At 41.4% G+C, this 25,451-nt stretch overlaps 1 protein-coding gene and 1 pseudogene across 1 annotated transcript in view; both read right to left on the bottom strand.

Moving 5' to 3' along the window:
- Window positions 1-2,087: 2,087 nt before the first annotated feature.
- On the bottom strand, window positions 2,088-9,437 carry LOC107565803 (interleukin-1 receptor type 2-like; annotated as a pseudogene).
- Window positions 9,438-15,723: 6,286 nt separating this feature from the next.
- LOC107565814 (mitogen-activated protein kinase kinase kinase kinase 4-like) overlaps window positions 15,724-25,451 on the bottom strand; it is a 55,870-nt gene continuing 46,142 nt past the window's right edge. Inside the window, exons 20-25 of the mRNA XM_016251093.1 lie at window positions 23,562-23,696; window positions 23,362-23,462; window positions 20,908-21,057; window positions 20,662-20,821; window positions 17,579-17,718; window positions 15,724-17,254 (exon numbers count right to left, since the gene is read on the bottom strand). Coding sequence (XP_016106579.1) covers window positions 17,171-17,254; window positions 17,579-17,718; window positions 20,662-20,821; window positions 20,908-21,057; window positions 23,362-23,462; window positions 23,562-23,696 — 770 coding nt within the window. The 3' untranslated portion in view covers window positions 15,724-17,170. The remainder of the gene's footprint in view (window positions 17,255-17,578; window positions 17,719-20,661; window positions 20,822-20,907; window positions 21,058-23,361; window positions 23,463-23,561; window positions 23,697-25,451) is intronic.

Raw genomic sequence — 25,451 nt, forward strand, 5'->3', positions numbered from 1 at the left:
GTGTGTGTGTGTGTGTGTGTGTGTGTGTGTGTGTGTGAGTGAGTGAGTGTGTGAGTGTGTGAGTGTGTGTTGTTCTCGCTGCACTCACACAGTTCGACCAGCAGGCGACTCAGCGAGCGGAGATCCGGATCCCTGAATCATTTGAAAAGAACCGATTCAAGCGAGTCTCGAAGCTCGGTTTCTCCGTCACGTGGAAGGGGCCTGCTTGGTGTTAATGATAAACTGCTTCACGAGACGCAGCGCTTCTGTTACTCGTGTGCGGATGCGTTTACTCACGCCTATTAGTGTTAGATAAAGCAGTACAATGTTACATGCAACAGCAGATCATTACTCTTGCATCGCTTCGAAACTATAGGGTTAGATGGTTTCTTTCAGCTGAAGCAGTTTAAATGCTTAAAAACACAGACCTCTCTTGAGCCGAATCACATCCGGCGCGGCGCAGCCCTGTGACGTCACGCCGCCGGAGCAGAATAAAAGTCCTCTTCTTCTTCTTCTTCTTCTTAGTTTTATTGCAACCATGAGTTATCAGGTGCATACCGCCACCTACTGTACTTATATCTCACTGAATGCACTTTACATTATGAAACCTCCGCACTCTAAATAAGTTTGGATGGATTTCTAGCATTAAATCTTCTCTATTAATGTCATGTTTTGAGTACTGTAAAGGGCTGCTACAGAGTCAACACAACACACCGCTCGATCAGGTTTTACTTCTACAATAAACCCTACACTAATCCCCATCTTCTGCCGTATAAACGAGTCATCCGGTTCTGCCTCTCCCCGTGCCTTCCTCCAGCCCTGCAGAGGCGTTGTGTTGTGTTGTGCTGATGGGAAAACCCTCTGCCCTTCTCTAAACCAGCTCTTCTTCCTCTTCTCTCGAGTTTTTTGGCGGATTGGCAAACCAACGTTAAAGGTGCATGTCCGCCACCTACTGGTCTGGAGTGTGAAACGTACACGGTTCAGCTATGAATTATTCAACTATTATAGATTTAAAAAATAATTATTATAATAATAAGAAAATAAAATAAGATAAACCAAAAATGTTTTACGTAAATAAATACAAAATTCCAAACTTCAAACTCTTTCCATTAATTATGTCTTTTTTAAATACTTAAACAATTCTCCATATATTCTTGATTGCATTACCCCATAACAATCTATTTGACATATGACAATCTATTCATAACCATTCGTTCATTCCATAAGTGTGCAAATATTGGAAGTCAGAGATATTGGTCTATAATTGATAGTCTGAGATTGATCTTTTCCTGGTTTGGCGATCGGCACCACAACCCCGTGCTTCCACGCATCAGGCAACTTCCCTGTTTCCCAAACCATATTAAAGAGTCCTAATATCATATTTAATGACACATCCGATAAATGATTAATCATCTCATCTTTCCCAGGAGAATCTAGTGTGCCTCCGTCTGGATTCTTTGTAACAAATATCTGAGCATTATCCATCACACACTGTTCCCTGTACTTCCTCATATCCTCCGATATATCCGCATTGCTATGAACCTTAACAAATGTCTCCACTAATATTTCAGCTTTATCACTATCAGTTACTGCAATATTGTTGTTGTCAACTAACACCGGGATGCTAGTATTCCTCTGAATTCCTCCATTTTCCAGATCATACCCCACAGTTCATTCATTTCCATTTCTACCCCAACTTTATTACAAGACTCTCTCCAATCATTTATCTTTGCTCTTCTAATTTCTCTCCTCACCATTGCCTGAGCTCTTTTATAATTAATATATTTATACACAATACAATAAAATAAAACAAAGAACCATTTGCAGAACCAGATGAGAAACCAGCGGCTGTAATGGAGCACAGCACTTCAGAAGGTGCTATGCGTTTATGACTACTAGATGGCCACAGAATAAACCATGTTGAAATCATATAGCTATGTTTAACTATTTAATATTGCATTTTTGTATAATTACCATTGTCCATTGACATAATATATCACCCCAAAACATTATAATAATAATAATAATAATAATAATTAGAAGAAGAAGAAGAAAATAAGATAAATCAAGCTGTCATTTCATGTACTCTTGGGGCCCTAAGCAAAATACAAAGCTTGCCAATATGCATACAGAACAAGACCAAACAAGAACTAGAAACACAGGAGCGTGTATATGAGAGTAATGATTGCAAGAAACACCTGCAAACAATAGAGAGGGAACTGTGAGCCGAGATCTAGGAAAACAACGTTCAAGCAAAAGACCAGTTCAACACAAAAGATCAAAGTAGCTAAAACATGATGAGGATAGTTGCATTGATGAAGAAGTGGAAGCCACCTTCAAATGGCGCTGTGCTGTCGAGCCAGAACATATTCCCTTGGTTTCTGTGGCCTTCGGCACAAATGATAAGCAAAAGCACACAGCACGAGCATAAAGCAGAGGATGCCGCAGCTCCCACCAACCACACAGACTCCGAGTCTAAAGAGAGGAGGAGGAGGCACATTTAAACACATACATAGACACTGTGAAATAAAGTATTAGATGTGAAATCTTTTTCTTTGTTCAGTTTCAATGTACACAACAGTGCACTGTGAAAGATAGGGTAGGCATTTTTTCTAGAAATATTTTTTGCTATACTGGTTCTCATTCTCATAGCAATCAATATTTCGTGGTAGTATTAGTATTAATATTAGTAGTATTAGCTTACACCGAGACAACAACATTAGCGTTTTCAAAAACCCGCTTTCAAAATGCTGCGTTTGCAAGCGACCAAAATACTGCTGTCCTGTAAATGAACAGCCAAAACACGTCAAAAGTTTTCTGGTTTTAGTTGAAAACGGCGACATGTAAACACCCACTAACACAGCTTTTATTTGGCTGCTGATATGATCTCATGTGAGTTTAAATGATTACTTTGAGCACACAGTAGCCCCTCTGGTCAACGGTACCCACCTTCCAGCTTGATTTGAGTGACAACTTGCTGTTTCTGCTCTTTGTTTTGACATATGCACTTCAGTTCTGTCCCATTGTCCTCTTCCAGGAGCTCGAGGACAACCAGCTGCACCTCCAGATGCTTGCCTGAGATACTGAAGACACATCAACTCTATGTGATGCTAAATCCCACATAGTGCTGAGTATTGGATGAAAATATTCTCCATTATTGTCAGGACTCTGGTCTCTGCAGTTCTTTTCCTGTTCTTGCGTTGTTTCACAGAGCTGTTCACTTATTTCTCTTTCGCATGAACTTGTCTGATGTGTGTGTGCTAGAGCTCTCTGCCCTGCCTGAGGTTTGCCTGTCCCTCCTTGTATTCGGACTGCTCTGCTCTCTTGGCTTTACTCTTTGGCCTATCAGCCCTGACCTTGCCTTCAGCCTCCTCCGCACCAATACTCTGTGGCCTATTGACTGTTTTTGTGCTTTCTGATTTTCTGAAGTTTCTGTTGAAATGACTTTGCTCTTATGGTCCTCAGTATTCCACTGTGACATTTATAACACTATACTTTGCCATAAAAATAGCTTCTATTTTGTTTTTTTACATTTGCTGCTAGGACTCAGTAACACACCTGCTGCGAAGCCTGATGGAGATCACTTAAAGTAATTTGAGAGTGTGTGAAATGGCAATGAGTGTTTCTGGACTGGAGCAAACTGTGTGCACTGCAGAGGTTCGCATGACAGTGACGTGAAACCAGACTTCATTCATCCCAAAGGAAAGTATATGTACACGCTCTGAATCACTCAGACTCTACCTAGCCTGGTCTCTGGGGTCGCCTACAGCAGTGTGGACTATCATCACCTCACGGCTGATTGTCTAAGTGGAGTCCTCAGAATACTATGAGTTTAATAGTTTTTGGGGTAGACCTGACCGGTTGAAAAGAGAGATGCTCTACCATGAAAACCACCCATCCATTTTCCAAACCGCGTGTCCAGTGTAGCCCATCCCAGCATCTCGGGCCATACTCACACTGAAGGACTAGTTTTCAGTTCAGCTAATCTGCATGTGTCTGAGGGGAACTGAAGCACCCAGAGGAAGCCCACAGTAACTCCACACCAAGAGAACAGATGAATATATATGTTTAAAAGAGTTTACTCCCCTTATCTGCTGTTATAAACATGAGCCTCACGAAGTGTTGCAACAGTTTACAGTGATATTCCTGGTGTCCAGCCGAGGTCTCACAGAATTACCTGCTCAACAGGAAGCCTCCGGAGTAGCCAGGTCAGAGTTTTCCGGTGGCTGGTCATTAACCAGCCATGTCACATCTGTGGACTGAGCTAGTTGGTTGCCAACAGACACCATGCACTGGATCACCAAACGAGCGCCTGCAAGTTAACAGCACTGTTAAAGGTTGGTGAGTAACTGTCTGATAATCACTGCATTACAGTCAGTAAACAAACATGGGCCTCATTCACTCACTGTGGGAAGGTTCTTACACAGAATTCATGATTCAGTATGGTCCACATTGGTGAGAGAGATGAAGTTGTGCAGAAAGCCCTTTATGGGGAGTTCTTGAATGAATTATTAGTCAATTAAATTGAATGTGAGCAATCAAAATGTACTATTTGCTTTATGACTATTTATTATTAACTTCTGGGAAATTAAAGCTCATGCTCAAGTCCTCCATCATGCTGGACAAAGCACATCTGTTTACTCTCATTTTACGTGTGAACTTGTTCAATATGTCAGTGTTTTCTATATAGCCAATTTTTTCACTTTCCATCACTGTGCTGTAAACCTGTCCAAAAGTGTGTCCAATCCATATGAGTAAAGATTAATTACAGTACATTTGTTTTTTTAGTATTACAGAAAACTGTCATATAATATGGACAGTGTCATGCAACGTGTGACCTGCACACACATATATCTAAAAATCTGACAATAAACCCCTGTAAATCAGTATTGTAGACTCACCTAAATGACTTTCAATGAAGGCTCCGTTTGCAGGAAAGACAATGTAAGGGAATGAATGACTCGATGCTGTGAGAAAATATTGTTAAATTAACAGGGAGTAGAATTCAAATGGTTATTTTAATCAGTTGTAGATCAATATGTTGGTTAAATACTGATAAATATCTCTGATACTTGCATGTGAAAGCACTGAGACTGTTAGAGGTGACCGCTTCTGATACTGGGACTGAAAAAGAAAAGATGTCATCATTTGCTCAACCATCAGACAGGTTTAGAAAGAAAGAGAAGCAGTGGCAGAACCGTCCGTATGACTCTCCAGGTCCTGCTCACATTATACTGGGTATTGTTGAAAATCACACTTACATTTGCTGCTAGGACTCAGTAACACACCTGCTGCGAAGCCTGATGGAGATCACTTAAAGTAATTTGAGAGTGTGTGAAATGGCAATGAGTGTTTCTGGACTGGAGCAAACTGTGTGCACTGCAGAGGTTCGCATGACAGTGACGTGAAACCAGACTTCATTCATCCCAAAGGAAAGTATATGTACACGCTCTGAATCACTCAGACTCTACCTAGCCTGGTCTCTGGGGTCGCCTACAGCAGTGTGGACTATCATCACCTCACGGCTGATTGTCTAAGTGGAGTCCTCAGAATACTATGAGTTTAATAGTTTTTGGGGTAGACCTGACCGGTTGAAAAGAGAGATGCTCTACCATGAAAACCACCCATCCATTTTCCAAACCGCGTGTCCAGTGTAGCCCATCCCAGCATCTCGGGCCATACTCACACTGAAGGACTAGTTTTCAGTTCAGCTAATCTGCATGTGTCTGAGGGGAACTGAAGCACCCAGAGGAAGCCCACAGTAACTCCACACCAAGAGAACAGATGAATATATATGTTTAAAAGAGTTTACTCCCCTTATCTGCTGTTATAAACATGAGCCTCACGAAGTGTTGCAACAGTTTACAGTGATATTCCTGGTGTCCAGCCGAGGTCTCACAGAATTACCTGCTCAACAGGAAGCCTCCGGAGTAGCCAGGTCAGAGTTTTCCGGTGGCTGGTCATTAACCAGCCATGTCACATCTGTGGACTGAGCTAGTTGGTTGCCAACAGACACCATGCACTGGATCACCAAACGAGCGCCTGCAAGTTAACAGCACTGTTAAAGGTTGGTGAGTAACTGTCTGATAATCACTGCATTACAGTCAGTAAACAAACATGGGCCTCATTCACTCACTGTGGGAAGGTTCTTACACAGAATTCATGATTCAGTATGGTCCACATTGGTGAGAGAGATGAAGTTGTGCAGAAAGCCCTTTATGGGGAGTTCTTGAATGAATTATTAGTCAATTAAATTGAATGTGAGCAATCAAAATGTACTATTTGCTTTATGACTATTTATTATTAACTTCTGGGAAATTAAAGCTCATGCTCAAGTCCTCCATCATGCTGGACAAAGCACATCTGTTTACTCTCATTTTACGTGTGAACTTGTTCAATATGTCAGTGTTTTCTATATAGCCAATTTTTTCACTTTCCATCACTGTGCTGTAAACCTGTCCAAAAGTGTGTCCAATCCATATGAGTAAAGATTAATTACAGTACATTTGTTTTTTTAGTATTACAGAATACTGTCATATAATATGGACAGTGTCATGCAACGTGTGACCTGCACACAAATATATCTAAAAATCTGACAATAAACCCCTGTAAATCAGTATTGTAGACTCACCTAAATGACTTTCAATGAAGGATCCGTTTGCAGGAAAGACAATGTAAGGGAATGAATGACTCGATGCTGTGAGAAAATATTGTTAAATTAACAGGGAGTAGAATTCAAATGGTTATTTTAATCAGTTGTAGATCAATATGTTGGTTAAATACTGATAAATATCTCTGATACTTGCATGTGAAAGCACTGAGACTGTTAGAGGTGACCGCTTCTGATACTGGGACTGAAAAAGAAAAGATGTCATCATTTGCTCAACCATCAGACAGGTTTAGAAAGAAAGAGAAGCAGTGGCAGAACCGTCCGTATGACTCTCCAGGTCCTGCTCACATTATACTGGGTATTGTTGAAAATCACACTTAGCCTACACGTGTAGAAGCCCTCATCTCTCACAGAGATGTTTCTGATGGCCAGAATTATGCCTCTCTCGACTGTATACTGTCCTCTGCCGATAGGGAGAGCTGTGCTCTGAAAATCCTGTGAATTAATACATTTTAGAAACATTTCGGTCCTTTGAATTCAAATATGTATTTACATGTTTTCCACAATGTGCAGGGACCTACCTTGTACCACTTTGGATTTTCAGAGCTTTTGAAGCATTTCAAATGGGGACAGACGATGTCAGTATCTTCTCCTGCGCGTGCGGTGTAGGGCATTACAGTGATGTTGGGCTCCTCTTCCTCGTAGATCATTACTGTAACACTCCCAGTGAGGCAGAATGTGTCGCTCCTGCGTAACAAATGCATTACTAAATACATTTAGACCAACCCAAGTTCCACGAATGTAATCACATTTTAGATGGTGCCTTTATTGGACATTTCATAATATAAACAATAAAAAAAAATATCTCAAATTTTGATTGCAAACCTGTGCTGCATTACTGCTTTCTTCAGTGTACGACATAATGCAGATCTTTGATTCATATGCATGTTAATACAGTGTTGTGAGAAAGTAGAGCAGATGTGTAGATGGTATACTCTGAAGTTCAGCCCTAGTTCAGCGGTTCTCAATTCGTCCTCGCGACCCCTCATCTGCACGTTCAGTATGTGTCTCTTATCGCTTCAGAAGTTTGTTCGGGTCGACTGTAAGTGTGCTGCGAAGTGGCCTTTACAGGATATTCAGCCATGATTCCAGTTTGAAGGGAGCATATGCTGTATGTTCACTGGGCATTAAAGTGCGCGAGACGTGAATTTATATTGTATGTATCTTCAGAGGTATATTCTGTCACACTGGAAGTGAGAACTACTGGACTACAGCATGACCAAAAGAATGTGCATGCTCAAATTCTAGTGACTATTGTAGTGTCCATTCAAAACAGTGCTAATGTTAGGGCTGGCCGATGTACCTCAAATGTAATATATATACAGTTTTTATAATATTGCATTTGCTCTAGAATAATTAAAAGAATGATTTAGTCATTTAGATCTTCATTTAACTTTCTTTCTGCTTTTGATTTTAGAGTGAAATTACCAAATATTAACATTTCTATTTAGTTCACTGTAATATGAAATAGTATATATTAAAAACAATAAATTTTATTAAAATTTGACCCTGGAGCACAAAACCAGTCATAAGGGTCAATTTATCAAAATTGAGATTTCTACATCATCTGAAAGCTGAATAAATAAGCTTTCCATTATAGGACAATATTTGGTCGAGATTTGAAACTATTTGAAAATCTGGAATCTGAGGGTGCAAAAAAATCTAAATATTGAGAAAATCATCTTTAAAGTTGTTCAAATGAAGTTCTTAGCAATGCATATTACCAATCAAACATTAAGTTTTGATATATTTACGGTAGGAGATTTACTAAATATCTTCATGGAACATGATCTTTACTTAATATCCTAATGATTTTTGGCATAAAAGAGAAATGTATAATTGTGACCCATACAATGTATTGTTGGCTATTGCTACAAATATCCCCCAGCGACTTAACACTGCTTTTGTGCTGCAGGGTCACAGATGGTAAAGTATGTTTGTAAGTACAGGTATGTTAGTGTTAGTTGCAGCTCTTTGCTGACTGTAAAGTGGCTAGCTGTGAGCTCTGAGCTGAAGATGTAGGGTTAGGTTGCAGAGTCTGAGGAGCAGGATCCTGCGCTCGGTCAGCATCACCCCTCACACCTCTCGCTCCTCAGGCTGCTGTGACGGAGCTGCTGTCCACTCACAGTCTCCTGTTATTCACTGCATCTTCAAGAAAAGGGAATCTAATGATAACCGCTTCGCCTTGAACTCGATAATCCGGGATCTCTGGACCCACAAGCACACAACTGTCTGAAGCAACAACCACAAACAGTAGTGCAGCAGCACCGTATCAAAATCACAGTTTACTGACTCCGGCTGTTCCTCTCAATAACAACACAAACACAACCAGAATGATAGCCTGAGAAAACAGCCCTTTATACAACAGATTGCTTTCTAGTCACCAGTGTCAATATCACAAAAAAACCATACTAGCCTAAACTAAAAAAATTAAAACTCAGGCTCACTGAAGACAAGTAAACAGTCAGCGATGAAATAAGAATAAGCAACTAATTACAAGCAATAGGACAAAAAAATACAGTTAAGAAATGTTACATTGTATAAAATAATCAAATGTATTAAAACTCTGCATATTCGTCACTGTGTAAATGAAATATATATATATATACACACATATTTCTTCCTATTGAAGTGAGAAAAGTGATTTAGTCAAGCGCAGTGAGAGATTTCCTCTTTTGTTGTGTCTCTCCAGAGCGTTCATGTGTTCACTGGCAGACGTCCAGAGTAGATTTCCACGTCAAAGAAGGCCAGGGGGACCTTTCCCTGAACGCTGACTTTGGCAAGCCATTTTGAACTCTCCAAAAGAGCTTCATTTGACCTGATTTAGTCAGAAACGACGTCACGCCTGACTGGAAACCGTGACTGCAGTGCTGCCGGACACTGAAAAGCGTGGCATTATAAACAGGCTACCAGAATAAAACTGCACTCACAACTGCAAATGATCAAAATGATTTGTACAGAGATTTGTGTAGAGCTTCAAAGCTGAATCTGTCTCTTCTTCATCTCTCCAGTAGAGTGTATTTGAATGATTTAATATTAGGCATACAGGCCTATTATTTTGTGAAAGTACACATCAGAACGTGGTATCGTTTGTACACTGAGACGAGAGGATGCGTGCACGGACTTCATATATGGATACAGTATAAGTGTTGCATAAACTCATCCTTACCAGAGCCCAGGTCAGGAATAATCTCAGGGAAAACTGGACAATACATGTGCTGCAATCAAAGAGACACTAGCAGGAAAGAGCAGGACACCATCAACACATCATTAACATCGTCTCCATCTGTCCTCAATGCCCTAATAAACCAGAGCTCTCTGAACATGCATATAAACCTATATGTTATTAATAAAGGTCCAGCCACTTGAATTCATTATGTATAGCAGACAGAAGCTGGATATGGATGGGATGTATCTGAATGCTCTGGCTCTCACCTGCATGTTGCTGATGCTGATGTGAAGAGCTTTGCTGACAGAAGCAGACACTCCAGCAGCTTCTCTGTCTCTTACGGACAGGTTACGGGGAAACTCCACGCTTCCTCATCAGAGAACACGCAGAGAAACAGAGCTTCACACTCAAACAGACTGCTGTGGGGTTGCTGGAGAACATCTGCAACACACGACGAGATGTGTGCAAGCAAACGCTCTCTCTCACAGGCTGTTATCCCTCTGGGGTCGACAAACGCGGATACACATTTTGTGGCATCTTCTCCTGATAACGCCGAAAAGAACTTAAATTACACTTTCAGTTTTAATTGTACAGATAAGAGCAATACATCAATCGTGTAAAGGGTCTACTTTTATTTTTATACACTCATAATAACAGCAAAACGCTGTGCTTTTGTAGAATAAAGAAAACAAACAGGGTGCGTTCTCTGCCATCTCTGTCTCTGTCACCTCTCTTCACAGAGACTCTCTTATTTCAGTGACTTAAACATTGTTTTCTCAAAAACACAAACATGTACTTTCATGCTGCTCACATATTATGCTGAATACAGTGTTATCAGACTTTAGCCATTAATATGTTTTTAAGATACTGAAAGAAACACAACTGTCAGCATGTCAAAACTTCTCCAGGGCCCCAAAACCCCCTCAGACCCCAGAGGGTTAACTGACTTGATGCTATACTCTGATTAAAAAGTGTTCCTTTCATTTTTTTGGAGCAGTATATAAGAAAAATGCAACTTCAAATGTCATCAGATTCCTAACCTAAAAGCAATGAAATCAAACACATTATTACATCCAAATGCTCTATATCAGGGGTGGCGAACGTCGGTCCTGGCGAGCTTCAACCCTACTCAAACACACCTGAACAAGCTAATCAAGGTCTGAACGGTTATTAGGACGCTACAGGCAGGTGAGTTTTAATTAGGGTTAGAGCTGAACTCTGCAGGGCTGTGGCTCTCCAGGACCGGAGTTCGCCACCGCTGCTCTATATATATGTTTATACACACACACACACACACGCGCGCACAGATGTGTTACTTGAGATTCACAGTGACTGAAGTATGATGGCGGTACTTCCCATGTTCCCTTTAATTAACATCTACATAACTCAGTGATGTTCAGTCATTCTTAACAGCAGCACTCTCTATTAAAGATGATTCATGAACACATATGGCATTAGTCACGTGTCCTGTCATCAGTTATTTTCTGATGCTGTAACCTCACACGAGTGTAATATACTCTTGGGTACTTGAGCCGAGACGAGATTGCATGTGCTGGGATTTCTTCCAAAAGAAAGGTCACAGTCTTCTTGCCCCATCTGTGTGGTTAGTTTTGACCACTAAACACTCATATTTACTCACATAGTGAAGCGTCACTGTGCAGGACATGAACTACAGTTCTGCTCCTCAATTCTGCCACACTGTCCTTATAGTATTCAACCACTCCTAATGAACTACTGCTCTTAACAGTTCACAAATAAACTTGAGTGTGTGTGTGTGTACACAAAGATCTGATCTGATACACAGATCATCTTCTGAGAGAGAACTGAACGTCTGGCTGTGAAGAAGCAGCAGAAACAAGCGATTGCGTATCCTCCTGACTACCAGAATTTAGTATTTTCTCATGTCATTACATTGTAAAGATCTGATCTGATACACAGATCATCTTCTGAGAGAGAACTGAACGTCTGGCTGTGAAGAAGCAGCAGAAACAAGCGGTTGCGTATCCTCCTGACTACCAGAATTTAGTATTTTCTCATGTCATTACATTGTTTAGTGGAGCTGAACTTTGCAGGACAGTCCATCGCCAGGAGCAGGGTTGGGCACCCCTGGTTTAGAGCATAAGAAAAACATTTGAAAAATTATATTTTATTCATATGTTATGCCATGTCCTCTGTAGAAAACATTGGGACTTTAAAAAGTCCTGTTTTTTTATAAGAAATAAAAAGACATGAATATACATGAAAAGGCTAAAACAGTGTAATTTTTGTTTTAATCACAAATCAAATTTTTTTTTATACCAAACTTTATATAAAGATGATTCTCAACTATGTTATGAAAGATATTTTTAAAACCCTTTTTTCTTTATGCAAAATGTGTGTAAAATGGCCATAAACGAGTTTTTCCATTATATACAATGTATCTATAAACTGTATCTAATTTGCATATTAATGTGTTTTTGAGGCAACATAGAATGAACAAATAAGTGCAATAATGGGAGTAATAATTAGCAAGATTTTCATAATAATATCTGATATTTAATAGGAATATTGATACATAATTTTTTCTCTATTCATTTGTTGTGTCTCCCAAAATGTGTAATAAACATGCTTTAAGTCCTGGTGTCCGCTACAGTGGACATGTATGAAATCAACGTCCAGTTTCATAACAGAAGCTCATATTTTGATTTGAAACCCCATGACATTTTCCTGAGATGTTGATTTATGACAAACAATTGGTCAATTAGTCAGATTTAAATGATAATTACAAAATATTATCATATTTCCATTAGAGTGTTACACTAGATCACTAAATGAATGTCAGCCATTTTTAAAGACCAAAGAGAGGGAGTGGTCACGGTATAACATCCAATCATTTGGTGTCTCTGAAAAGCCCTGAATGTGCTCTGCACAGAACATCCAGACTTACAACTGTGGCATGTAACGTCTCAGAGAAATCACTAAACCACAAAACTCCAGCTGGTAGTCAGGAGGGTATGTGAGCAAATGAATATGTCAAATAATGTGATCATCAAACATCCTGATGGGAGCAATCCACTTCTGATCATCGATCTGAATCTGATCCGGACATAGTCTTACAAAAATGTGATTTTCTCAGCTTACCCACATTCAAGTCTTGATTATGAAATCAAATAAACAAACAAAAAAAGCTAGAATAGAATGTTTTTTGTTTAAAAGCAGAGGCCCTGTTCTTTCTTTTGGCATAGTTCATGTTCAGATATTCATTCAACAAAATATTCCGAGTGTCACTCTATTAATAATGTTAAGAACGCAGGAGGAGAAAGTTCAGATGTAGCACATATGCTGTATATACTGCAAGAGTGATGAGCAGAGCAGTCTCTAGAAGCTGTATTTCTCATGGTACTCGTGCCTTGCGGTCACGAATCACTTTAGCTGCTGCATTACTTTAGATAAGTGTCTAGTAAATGAAGAAATGAGCAATTGTGAGGGAAAGGATTCAGTAAAATCGTACGATTCACCATAAGACTGTAAGATTGTAAAATGTCAGTTTTCAGAATGTTGCGAATGAAGATGATTCATTCTCCCAGAGATCTTGCAGATTTATATGAAAAGTATCAGCAGCTGCAGAGCATCTGATCTTCACGAGCGCAGAATGCTGTGAGATCTTGCTCTTCCAACAAGACACTTGTGAGGTCCATGCTGTAAGGTCCACGCCACTGGCCCAAGGAAGGCATCCAATGGTGCCTAAAACTCAAATTTAGGTTGAAATGCCAGTTGGTTGTTTGTTCATTTCTAATTATTATTTGTCACGAATCTTGTCCATGAACTACCGTCTGCTAGCCATCAGAGGTCACCCTTTCCATTTTCATTGACTCTCGCACTACACACTGTTGCGTATCACCCCGGACTACATATCCCATCATTCATTGCACTGATTGCATACAGCTGTTTCATATCACTCACTCACTATATAACACTCACTCAAACAACCATTCTCTGCCAAGTATTGCTTAGCCTGTTATTATTCCTAGTTTCTGTTATCCTGCCCGTGTTTCCTTGCCTTGCCTGTTTTCCTGGATTTATTCCTCTAGTCTCGCCCCTGTGATTCTGTCTGCCGATCGGTGACCTACGCTAGCCCTAGGACTATTCTTGTGTTTTGCCCGCCATATACCTGTTTGCCATTGTTCGACCCTGCCGGTTATACCACGTCTCTGAAATAAAAGCTTGCAGATGGATCCACACGTCTCACGTCTCGTCAGTCCCGTTACAATTATTATTATTATTCTGGCATTTGATTATTGTTTCACTCTTTAATCGTATTGAATCTCATTAATCGTATTCCTATAACACATTGAGTCTGGTACCGGCCGGAACTCGTCAGTCTCGGTCATTAGACAGAGGCGATTGATAATATTCTGGATGGCCCGGGCCATACTTTGCTCATTCTAGAATACTTGTATTAGTCCCCATAGATCTGTAAACACTTAATTAAGGTAAGACTATATCTAACCCGAGGTCATGACTGTTATTATAGAACCAAGTTGACCAACTTAACTTCTAAGTAACTTTATATAATCATGCTGTGATTTCTCACGTACACTTAGTTAGAATAATTTGGCAATAACCAGAGGTTGAGGCTGACCCAAATGTAGGTTGGTCAACAACACACTGTTGCTCTAAACGGAAAAACCCAATAGCCTCTACAGTCTAAATATACATAACTAGTGCCAATGTGTTAGCCGGAGCTCTGAAACATCAGTTTAGTCTGTTGCTAACCTGAGCGCAGATTTGCAGTGTTATAGACTTAGCACAATTAATCAGAGTCAATGATCTCAGAATGAAAACAAATATAACAATTTATTATTAGTCAGGTGAATATGTATTATGCCAATTACATAGCCAATTCAAAGATACCAAAATCTCAAAGATGAATCTAAGAGTAAGATGCATACTTGAGACAAACACATAGTATGACGCGCGTGAACACGCTTTATACCGCAGGCTCATTCCGGCTACAGAAGACCCCGAGCTTCTTCCAACACAGACATCCAGACAGGGAATGGAGACAGGGACTAATAATTGGAATTTGCATTGATCGAGTAGAGTTAACACCGTTTGGGACAGAAGGTAGTTTGCATGAGACACTGGGAGTAGTCTGTTGGCTGTTCTATTGTTAAGAGAATGAGACCTTTTACCAGACACCCAGAGACCTCTCCAATGACATCAAACACGAACAGTTGCATTGTTAGTCTGACTAACAGTGGTTTCGGTGATCTCTAGTGTAATCGTTCATAAGGTGTGAAACTGTTGTCTCTCTCAGTTGGGTGTGTTGTGTTGAATGAGGCTGTGAGGCTTGTTAGACAGTGTTCAGATGCTGATTCTCCTAAGAGTTCTTTGTCTCTTCAGACTGTGGCCCTCCTCCGGTCCAGACAAATGGCTCCGCTTAACAGTTATCAGTGTCTGAGATTCTCAAAATCTTACAGTGCTTAGGGCTATTGAACAGAAAACAGAAATCTGTCTCCAGTAGGCTTCGTTTGTCATTCCTCTCTATCTGAAGTTCAACACTGGCCTTCCTCTTCTGCAGCTTTCCTAACAACAGACAGCAGAGTGAAGAAACATCATTTACATGACACACAGGCATCACTCCTTATAGTAAACCCACTTTATTTCCAAAGAAAGGACCATCAGGAAAATACAGGACGTCCTGTCTATATATAGAGAGAGAGAGAGAGAGAGAGAGAGGACATACAGTACAGTGCCACGACTGAAAACAGACAACCAGCTTCAGAAAGCCAAAGCAGCGCTGAGGAAACACCATCCGGATCATTATCACCCGTTAATCAACAAGAATTATGGCTGAAACTATGATAAAAAAAACTTCAAATAAAACGCAGTAATGAACATTAGATTTACAAAACCTTGCTTGTTTTTTCCAGCTGAATTTACTTCAGGTCACTAGATCAGGGCAAGAACTGAAACATCACAATCGCTAGCTGTGTTTAACTGTGTGAAGGACTGAGAAACTCTCAAAGTTAAAGCAGCTTTCATTTCGTGGCTTTTCTAAACATGTTCGCTTCACTCTTAGAGTTTGCCTTTGGCCTGATTCACCTTCTTCTTATGACAAATCTCACTGAAAGTTCTTAAAATGATCTAATGCTAAATAATACAAGAAACATAAATATAGAACTTATAGAACATGTAAACCTATAGTGTGTGTGTGGAGAGGTGAACTAAACAGAGAAAATACCTCCAGTAATCATAACAGACATCATCCAGCAGATTCACTGCAGTCAGCAGAAGAGAGTGTGTGTGTGTGTGTGTGTGTCTGTGTAAACTTTAAAAACAGGAAGAGAAGACAGAACAAAAGCAGGGGCAGCAGAAGCGTCTCTGGACTCGTGCACGCTCATCTCTTTCATTTGGTTCAATTGCTTCTTTCCTCAGTCCTGCCTTTCATTAAATAAACACAGTTCAGGTTCAACTCCTCATAATCACAGTCCATGACCAAGATGGTCTTTCACATCCGACTGAAGGTAGCGTTTCATCACGGCCATCTTTACTCCTCCGTTTGTGATGGTGATGAAATCCACGAATCTCCAAAACTCATTGGTCAAGCGCACGAAAAAACGTACAAAACGATTCAAATGTCAGTTTTATGACTGGTTTGTGGTCTGGACGTTGAGTGGACAGTTCAGATTCAGTTTCCAGGTCCAATGCATGAAATGGCAGAACTACTTTCACTCTCGGTTTCTCAAAACATAATGACGGTCAGGTTCGAGGTTTGGAGGCAGTGGAGATGCTCGTTAAACAGCCTGATTTAAACTCCTTCACTCGTCATTCTGAAGCACAATTCAAACAACAGGAACAAGGCCACGGTCATCTGACACATGGCAGAAGAAAAAGAGGATAAGATAAGAGGATAAGTGACTAAAAAGGAAAAGAAGAGAAGAGGCGGCGTGAGAGCAGACAAGATGATGAAAGAGAGGCAACAGAGAGTAATTGATCTGAATCCTTGTGTTTGATGAGAAGCAGAACTGAAGCTGACGCAGCGGTGCACTTCATCAGACGCTCCACACAGAGCCAGCTCTCAGGAACCCTCCACATTACTGCTCACAAAAACAAAACCCTAGAAATAAATACAAGCCATAAATAAAAAATACATGACAAAACAAAGCCATTGAGCGTTTCACCATTGTGTGAGCGAGAGACACGACAGCAGCGCTCCTCTCAGCGGAGTCAGGTTTGATTAAACTCTAGAGAAAGACATTTACACAGACTAGCAATAATACTGTAGACACTCGAGCCGTCCCTCATGCAGCAGGCTGCATCATCAGTGTGTTTGTCAGTCCTCCAGCGGCCAGAACCCCGACGCTTCTTCACCAGCTGAGCAGAGAGGTGCGTCCCAGCGTCATGAAGTACACCTGACTGGAGCCGCCGGAGCGCACCGAGGCGAAGAACACCTGCAGAACACACAGAGTGTCACCCAGTCTTCAGAGTATCTCACAGAACCTCTCAAGAGCCATCATTCACACCAACAGCAGAACACAGAAACAAGCACATTTACACTTTTTTACATGGTTATAACAGATCACGTTTGACCGATGTTATTCTGAATGACGGTTCCCATCAGACTCGTATTACTGTTAAACATGGAATTAATACATCTCCATCATTCAGTAATTCAAGATAATAATAGAAATTTCAGAAATATTTTTCATCTTTACGCATCGCACAGGTAAAGCCCATGAACTGATTTGACAGTAAAAGAGCCTCCAAAAGCGCACCTTGTCATTCCTCTCACACAGAAACTTGAGTCGCTGTGCTCTTTTGTGCATGAAAACTCCATCCAGGTGGCCCGTTTCCACCGAGCGGATCTCTATGGCCTTCTCTCCCCAGCCCATGATCTGGTTAGAGCGGATATACGCTGCAAGACACACAAACACAATCACACACGCATAGGTCAAGCTAGGCTACATTCAGTCTCATTGGCTGGGTCTACTGACTGATCGAGTGCTGTAACAGATGCATTAAACAGATATTACAACATAAAAACACGAGGGCATCATTTAGCAGGAGTGCGTTTTGAGCAGAAATGTCTCCAAAAGAAAGCGCAGTCAGCAGTCTGACTGTGTCCGGCTTGGTTCATGACCACACCTGCAGACTGAGGCGCTTCGGAGCGTGGGGACCGTCACGGGATCAAGCCCCAGAAGAGATTAAACACTGAGCAGATGTGGGCTACAAGCCAGGAGCAGCTCAATGGTGCAGTGGCTTCACAGTTTAATTCACAATTACATCTGATGCGATTCGATTCTGCATTCAGCATTATTAAAATGCTTCCCCTTGATTCTTTATAAGCTATTACACAGCAGCCTTTATGGAGTCAAAACACTTTTGTCCATTGTTAGATTTTAGTTTAATGATGCTATGGCATGACATATGGCATATTTACCCTAGTAAAAGAGTACTGTATTTTAAAAACATTTATTTCAAACTAAGTATAGTTCAAATCTATTCATATATTTACTTACATATCACTTGAGACTTACTGATATAAACTTTATTTGGAGTTAGGGCTGTGATGTGATAGTCATGTGTATCTCATCAGTAAAGCGGTTCTGTGATTAGTAGTAAATCTCCAGCACGTGCTTTCAGATGGAGCGGCGTTTACTACACAGAGCTGTAGCTCACTGACAAGCTACACAATATCACGTTCATAATCACAGATGAATGGCCTTTGATTATGAACGTGATATTGCGCAGCTGCTTCATGTTGAGATACTGAGCTCATTCAGTCATTCTGTCAGCAGCGGGGCTCTCTACAAGCTCTACATGTCTCGAAAATCATTTTAATGAAGTCCAAAGTCACTGCTAGATCCTTAAAACTTAAACTCTGGAGTTCAGACGGTGTGTCAGCGACTGAGAAGATCATCTCTGACTCCCATTAACTCTCATGGCAGAAGTAAGGAGAAGAAAATCAGTGCACAATGGGTTACCTGCCTGAGCCCTAACAGCAGTATTGGCCATTTGAGCTGCCTATACAATAGCTCAGTAAGTTACCACATAAAGAAGCTCCCAGTCACAGCACAATACAGGGTTCAAAGCAAACCACACGCAAGAGCTAACTATACTACACTGAAGTAAAGTAGTAGGATAAGCTTCTACGTGGATATGGGAGTCCATAAATGCAATTTTGTTTAAATTTGCAAAAAAATATATTAAAAATCAGATTCCATGACCTTTCAAAATAGAAGAAAAATACACTTTAGAGTAGGGCTGGACAATAATTCAATATCAATATGTATCGCAATATTTTTTTTTTACTAACGTGATATGATTTTTAAACACATTTCTGATATTTCGATATACATTACCAGTGTTTCCCATACATTGATTTATTTGTGCCGTTTGACTTCGTTGAATAAACATGGGCACTGCACGTTTCACAATTATAACACGGCGCGGGTGTTTTATATGAATGTATCTCTGAAGGGAACCGACTGTTTTCAGAATAGTTTAGATGGCATGTTTATCTGATAAAGTAGCGTTCATGAGCGGAGCTGCAGAGATTACAGTCGTTACCGGAGAAACCGCTAGTTCTGCCGCTCTCACAGCGCCTCCTGCTGGCAGACAATCAGTTCGCATTTTCAATAATAAACCCATTTCCAGCAACATGCTTTTATTGGTGCTCTATTTTTTCTGCAGCAACTCAGAGCACTTTTCATATTCTTTATCCTGGCTGAAGCACATTTGTTTCAATCTATAACAATAATCAGCCACCCTACATTACCAGTCAAAGGTTTTTCAACAGTAAGATTTTTAATGTTTTAAGATTTTTTTTTAAAGAATTCTCTTCTGCTCACCAAGTCTGCATTTATTTGATCCAAAGTACAGCAAAAACAGTCAAATGTTGAAACATTTTTACAATTTAAAGCAGCTGTGTTCTATGTGAATATGTGTTAAACTGTAATGTATTTCTGTGATGCGCAGCTGTATTTTCAGCATCATTCCTCCAGTCTTCAGTGTCTCATGATCTTCAGAAATCAGTATAATATGCTGATCTGCTGCTCGAGAAACATTTCTGATTATTATCAATGTTTAAAACAAATTTTCAGGATTCTTTGATGAATAGAAAGATCCAAAGATCAGCATTTATCTGAAATAAAAAGCTTTTGTAACATACGCTTTTCCATTCAAATGCTTGGAGTCAGTATCATTTTTTTTGGGGGGGAAAGAAATGATAGAAATTACTACTTTTATTTTGCAAGGATGCTTAAAATGGATCAAAAGTGATGATAAAGGCATTTATAATGTTACAAAAGATTTCTATTTCAGATAAATGCTGTTCATATCGATATCGGAATTATATCGTATCGACCGAAATTAAGAACTATATTGTGATATGAATGTTGGCGATATCGTCCAGCCCTAGTTTAGAGACAGATGATCAGTCAGACAGTCAGAAGAGAGAAAGTATATATACAGAGTTTTCTATATGTAGGATGTTAACGGCTAGGCTGAACTCTTACTTTACAGCGGCTGCTGTGACCCACCTTTGCTTCCTGTGCATTACAGTATCTGTGTTGTTGTTTTATGTTGTGTCTGAAATGAGCAACCTGACTCTGCACTGAACCGCTGTGCCAATCCATCACGTGTACTTTACTTTCCCAGAATCTGACAAACATGGAAATCATTACACTGGTCACAGGTGGTTTGGATCAAGCCTACAGCAGCTGGCCTGTGTTGAGCATGCTCTGACAGAAGAGATGTGTGACTTCACGTAACGCAGTGCAGCTCAAGTACAACGACTGCTGCAGCTGGACTCTGACTGGCAGCTGTTGGCTAATAACACAGGACTGCAGGAACGCACCGACGGAGGTGGGCATCTCGCCCCACTGCAGCACCACGTCTTTAGTGATGCGGCCGTAGGTGTTGACATACACGCCCTCGTCCTCGTAGCACACCAGCAGCTCGATGCCGTCCGTGTTGGGCAGGATGATGATGGCGTGTGACTGGATGCTGCTCTGGATCTAGAAGCAATGGAGAGAGAGAAGGTGAAGGGTCAGGAGCACAGCTCAGATGAACAAGCTCAATGCTCTTCTCCAGCTCTACATACGTGAGTCGGCAGATAGATGTCGTAGACGGCTCCCGAGTCCACATCCACGGCATGAAAGCCAGAGCAGGACCCGTAGATGACCTTTAACCTTTGGCCTTCTTCAACCGTGAGGTCAACCAGCAGCGGCTTGTGCACCAGATCACCGAAGGACTGCCACACAGAGAGGAAAACGCCTCCGGTTATCCACTCAGCTATGAGGCCCATTCACACCCGGAACGAGAACTAGAACCATAACTACATTAGCTTGATGTGTTTATCATGAAGCGCGCTCAGGCTCCTTATAGTCAGCTGGATTCTGACAATGTTTTCATCATTTATCAGCTGGAACAATCGCTCTGAAAGTGACTGCAGTGATATTGTGCCTCTGTGTAGTTTATGTTAAAGTCATTGCACGCTAACTTCCTCAAACGAGGAGTGCTGGGCCCGGCTGCAGGAAAGCCCTCAAGCTAAGAAATCCCTTAGTTATAAGGTTAAGGGAACCCTTAGTGAAACTTGGGTTGCAAGAAAAATCCTAAGGGTCAACTTAAGGCTGCCATTAAGTATTCCCCTTAATTATCGAAGTGTTCCCTTAAGCGTTGCTACAAAGTCCTTAGTAACCATTTCTCCTTAATAAATTTAAAGGGGTCATCGGATGCCCATTTTCCACAAGTTGATATGATTCTTTAGGGTCTTAAAGAAAAGTCTATAACATAGTTTGGTTAAAATTTCTCAGTGGTAGTGTAAAAACCCCTTTTTTACCCTGTCAAAATCAGCTCTTTTCAGATCAAGCCGTTTTTGTAGCATTTCCCTTTAAATGTTAATGAGCTCTGCTGCCCCCGCCCCTCTCTTCCGAGCTGCTCTCAGAGAGACGGTTTACTTTAGCCGCATTCATCGTGAAACTTGCTAATTAGCACATTATTAGGAAAGGCGATTTGCAAAGATTCATTACAAAACCTTACACTCACTTCTTCTGGAGGTGAAGCTGGATCACGAATGATTCGCGCGAACATAGACGCATTTATGTAGATCGGAGGCGCATTCCCTTCAGAAACAATGTAATCCACTGTGTCTTCAGCGGCTCTTGACATTTTTAAAAAAGCACTGGGTGGATTTTTATCATTATAGGGTGGTTGTGTACACACACTGCCAACACACATTTAAGTTCAAACTACTTGTAAAAGTGCATGTAGCATCCTATGACCCCTTTAAGGGACCAAAACAGCTCCCTCAAGTCATCTTAAACTCAGTATCTGCAGGTTTTTTAAACTCAAATGTAAGTCTTAAGATATTTTTTAAGACCTGCAGAAATAAAATATCATATGAGCACAGTAGGACTGCAAAATGACTGTAAAAAGCATGACTTACAAGTTTTCACAAAACAAAAAGTTGTGAGAGTTGTATCAATTATTATACTAATTTAAACAATTATTATTAATCAATTATTACATTAATTAAATAACAATATAAATGAAATGTTTGTCTTAATTGTTTAGATTGTTATAATGCATTATCTTCTTGTCGATCCACCTGTTCACATTTACAACCCTGCGTGTTTGCAGCGTCAGTTTTCACATTTGGTCAATTTTCCGTCATTAGTCAGCAGGAGGCGCTTTCACTGCAGAAACAAAGCGGTTTCCTTGGCAACGACTGTACTCAAAGCAGCGCAGAAACGGGCAGCGCTCATGTTTATTTAATGTTTGTTCGTGTTTTAGTTGGTTAGGTTTGTATTTAGTTATGTTCTGTTTATTGTCATATCTACGTTTATTGTCAGATGTGGTAACTATAGTAACCGCGGCGCCCATTGCCGTATGTGGTCAGAAACTACAGTGAAACGCTTAGTATAAACACTTAGGTAAGGGTGACAGTTAAGACGTTTGTTGCAACGCTCATTTTTAAAGAAATCCCTTACCTCCGGGAACTTTTTCCCCTCAGGGATACTCCTAAGTCAAATTACTTAAGGACTTTCATGCAACCGGGCCCTGGTCTCTGGAAAACCTCACTCATAGCATAAAACCTCATGAACAATTAATGCAGACGATTTCATACCTGGAAGACCAAGTCCCCCAAATCCCTAAATGAACAATTTTTATCAAATTAAAAAGAATACATGCTAACACTGGCTCTCATTCACTAGCAACTGTGTGAGCAGAAGTTGCACACTTATGTTGCAAAATTTCCACCAGAATAATGGTTGCAAACACACATAAACATGTTCTCATGAATGCCACATGTTCTAATGCACAGAACAAATGACGTGAAGTCACTGCGCTGGGTGTCATTTAAGCAATAACTGCAGACCGTGGAACTCCATGCAGCTTCTGTATTTAACCAACCCTATAAACAGACTACACTGAATCATTTCATATGTTTTCTCATGCTCACTGTTAGTCTAGGCTCTAAGTGGCATCCTCAGAAGTGTGCGGTGAAGAGCGAGACAGCTCAGAACAGCACTCACGCTCATGTCAGCTTATTTACCTTGAAAGCCATGAACTTATGGTAGGGTTTGGGAGCCCAGGCGTACACCTCGACTGAATTCTTCAGGGCCAGAACCAAGAACTTGATCCTCTCGTACTTCACTACAGACCAAACACAGCAACAGACGATCAGATCAACACCTGAGTAAGGAGCAGAAATAGCACAGCTATGATATGATATGAAGAGATATGACCACGCACCGACGTTGTAGTGCACACAGCCCTCAAGGTCTCCTACGGTGGTCCAGCCCTGCTTCTTCTCCACCTCAGGGTCATTATGGAGGATCTTGTTCCTCAGCCAGGACAGATAGTACACACGCAATTTATTCTTCTTCCCTACAAAAAAACAAAGAGAAGTACTCTCAAGAGTTCTCTTGCTCTTCTGGTCCAGCTGATGAGAGCCGCTGTGGTTTCCACGAGCTGTTTTGGGTTGCTTTACATGTTTTTGCTCTGTGTTGTGTGTACAGTACAGTCAAGCCACAACAGTTAGTTTTGGAAGTGTTTGCTGATTCTTGCGAGTTATGCCCAATATTACGGGAGAATTATCGGAATGCGTGTGTGAGTGTGAGTGTGTGCGTGAGTGAATGTAAGTGTGCGTGTGTGTGAGAGAGTGTGTGCGAGAGAGTGTGAGTGTGTGCGTGAGTGAGTGTGTGTGTGAGTGTGTGTGTGAGTGAGTGTGCGTGTGTGCTTGAGTGTGAGTGTGTGTGTGAATTTGTGTGTGTGCGTGTGTGAGTGTGTGTGTGAGTGTGCATGAGAGTGTGAGTGTGAGTGTGTGCGTCTGTGTGAGTGAGTGAGTGTGTGCGTGAGTGTGTGCTTGAGTGTGTGCTTGAGTGTGAGTGCGTGTGTGTGTGTGTGTGCGTGTGTGAGTGTGTGCGTGAGTGAGTGTGCGTGAGTGTGAGTGAGTGAGTGTGAGCGTGTGTGTGAGTGAGAGTGAGCGACTGTGAATGAGTGTGTGTGTGTGTGTGTGTGTGTGAGTGTGAGTGTGAGTGAGTGTGTGTGTGTGTGTGCGTGAGTGAGTGTGCGTGAGTGTGAGTGAGTGAGTGTGAGCGTGTGTGTGAGTGAGAGTGAGCGACTGTGAATGAGTGTGTGTGTGTGTGTGTGCTTGAGTGTGAGTGAGTGTGTGCGTGTGTGAGTGTGCGTGAGTGAGTGTGAGTGAATGTGTGCGTGAATGAGTGTGTGCGTGTGTGTGTGAGTGTGTGCTTGAGTGTGTGTGTGAGTGAGTGTGTGTGTGTGAGTGTGTGCATGTGTGTGCTTGAGTGTGAGTGAGTGTGTGTGTGCGTGAGTGTGTGTGTGTGGAGTGTGTGCGTGAATGAGTGTGTGCGAGAGAGTGTGAGTGTGTGCTTGAGTGTGAGTGTGTGTGTGTGTGAATTTGTGTGTGAGTGTGTGTGCGTGTGAGTTTGTGCGTGAGTGAGTGTGCATGAGAGTGTGCGTCTGTGTGAGTGAGTGAGTGTGTGCGTGAGTGTGTGTGAGTGTGCTTGAGTGTGAGTGTGAGCGAGTGTGAGTGTGTGTGTGCGTGTGTGTGTGTGTGCGTGAGTGAGTGTGCATGAGAGTGCGTGAGTGAGTGTGAGCATGTGTGTGAGTGAGTGTGTGTGTGCTTGAGTGAGTGTGAGTGTGAGTGAGTGTGTGTGTGCTTGAATGTGAGTGTGAGTGCGTGTGTGTGCTTGAGTGTGAGTGCGTGTGTGTGCTTGAGTGTGAGGGAGTGTGAGTATGTGCGTGTGCGTGAGTGAGTGTGCGTGTGAGTGAGTGAATGGGTGCGTGAATGAGTGTGTGCGTGAGTGTGTGCTTGAGTGTGTGTGTGAGTGAGTGTGTTTGTGTGAGTGTGCGTGTGTGTGCGTGTGTGAGTGTGCGTGAGTGAGTGTGAGTGTGCGTGAGTGAGTGTGAGTGTGCGTGAGTGAGTGTGAGTGTGCGTGAGTGAGTGTGAGTGTGCGTGAGTGAGTGTGAGTGTGCGTGAGTGAGTGTGAGTGTGCGTGAGTGAGTGTGAGTGTGCGTGAGTGAGTGTGAGTGTGCGTGAGTGAGTGTGAGTGTGCGTGAGTGAGTGTGAGTGTGCGTGAGTGAGTGTGAGTGTGCGTGAGTGAGTGTGAGTGTGCGTGA

This window comes from Sinocyclocheilus grahami, unplaced genomic scaffold (genome assembly GCF_001515645.1).
Source record: "Sinocyclocheilus grahami isolate Dianchi unplaced genomic scaffold, SAMN03320097.WGS_v1.1 scaffold1028.1, whole genome shotgun sequence".
NCBI classification, from domain to species: Eukaryota; Metazoa; Chordata; class Actinopteri; order Cypriniformes; family Cyprinidae; genus Sinocyclocheilus; species Sinocyclocheilus grahami.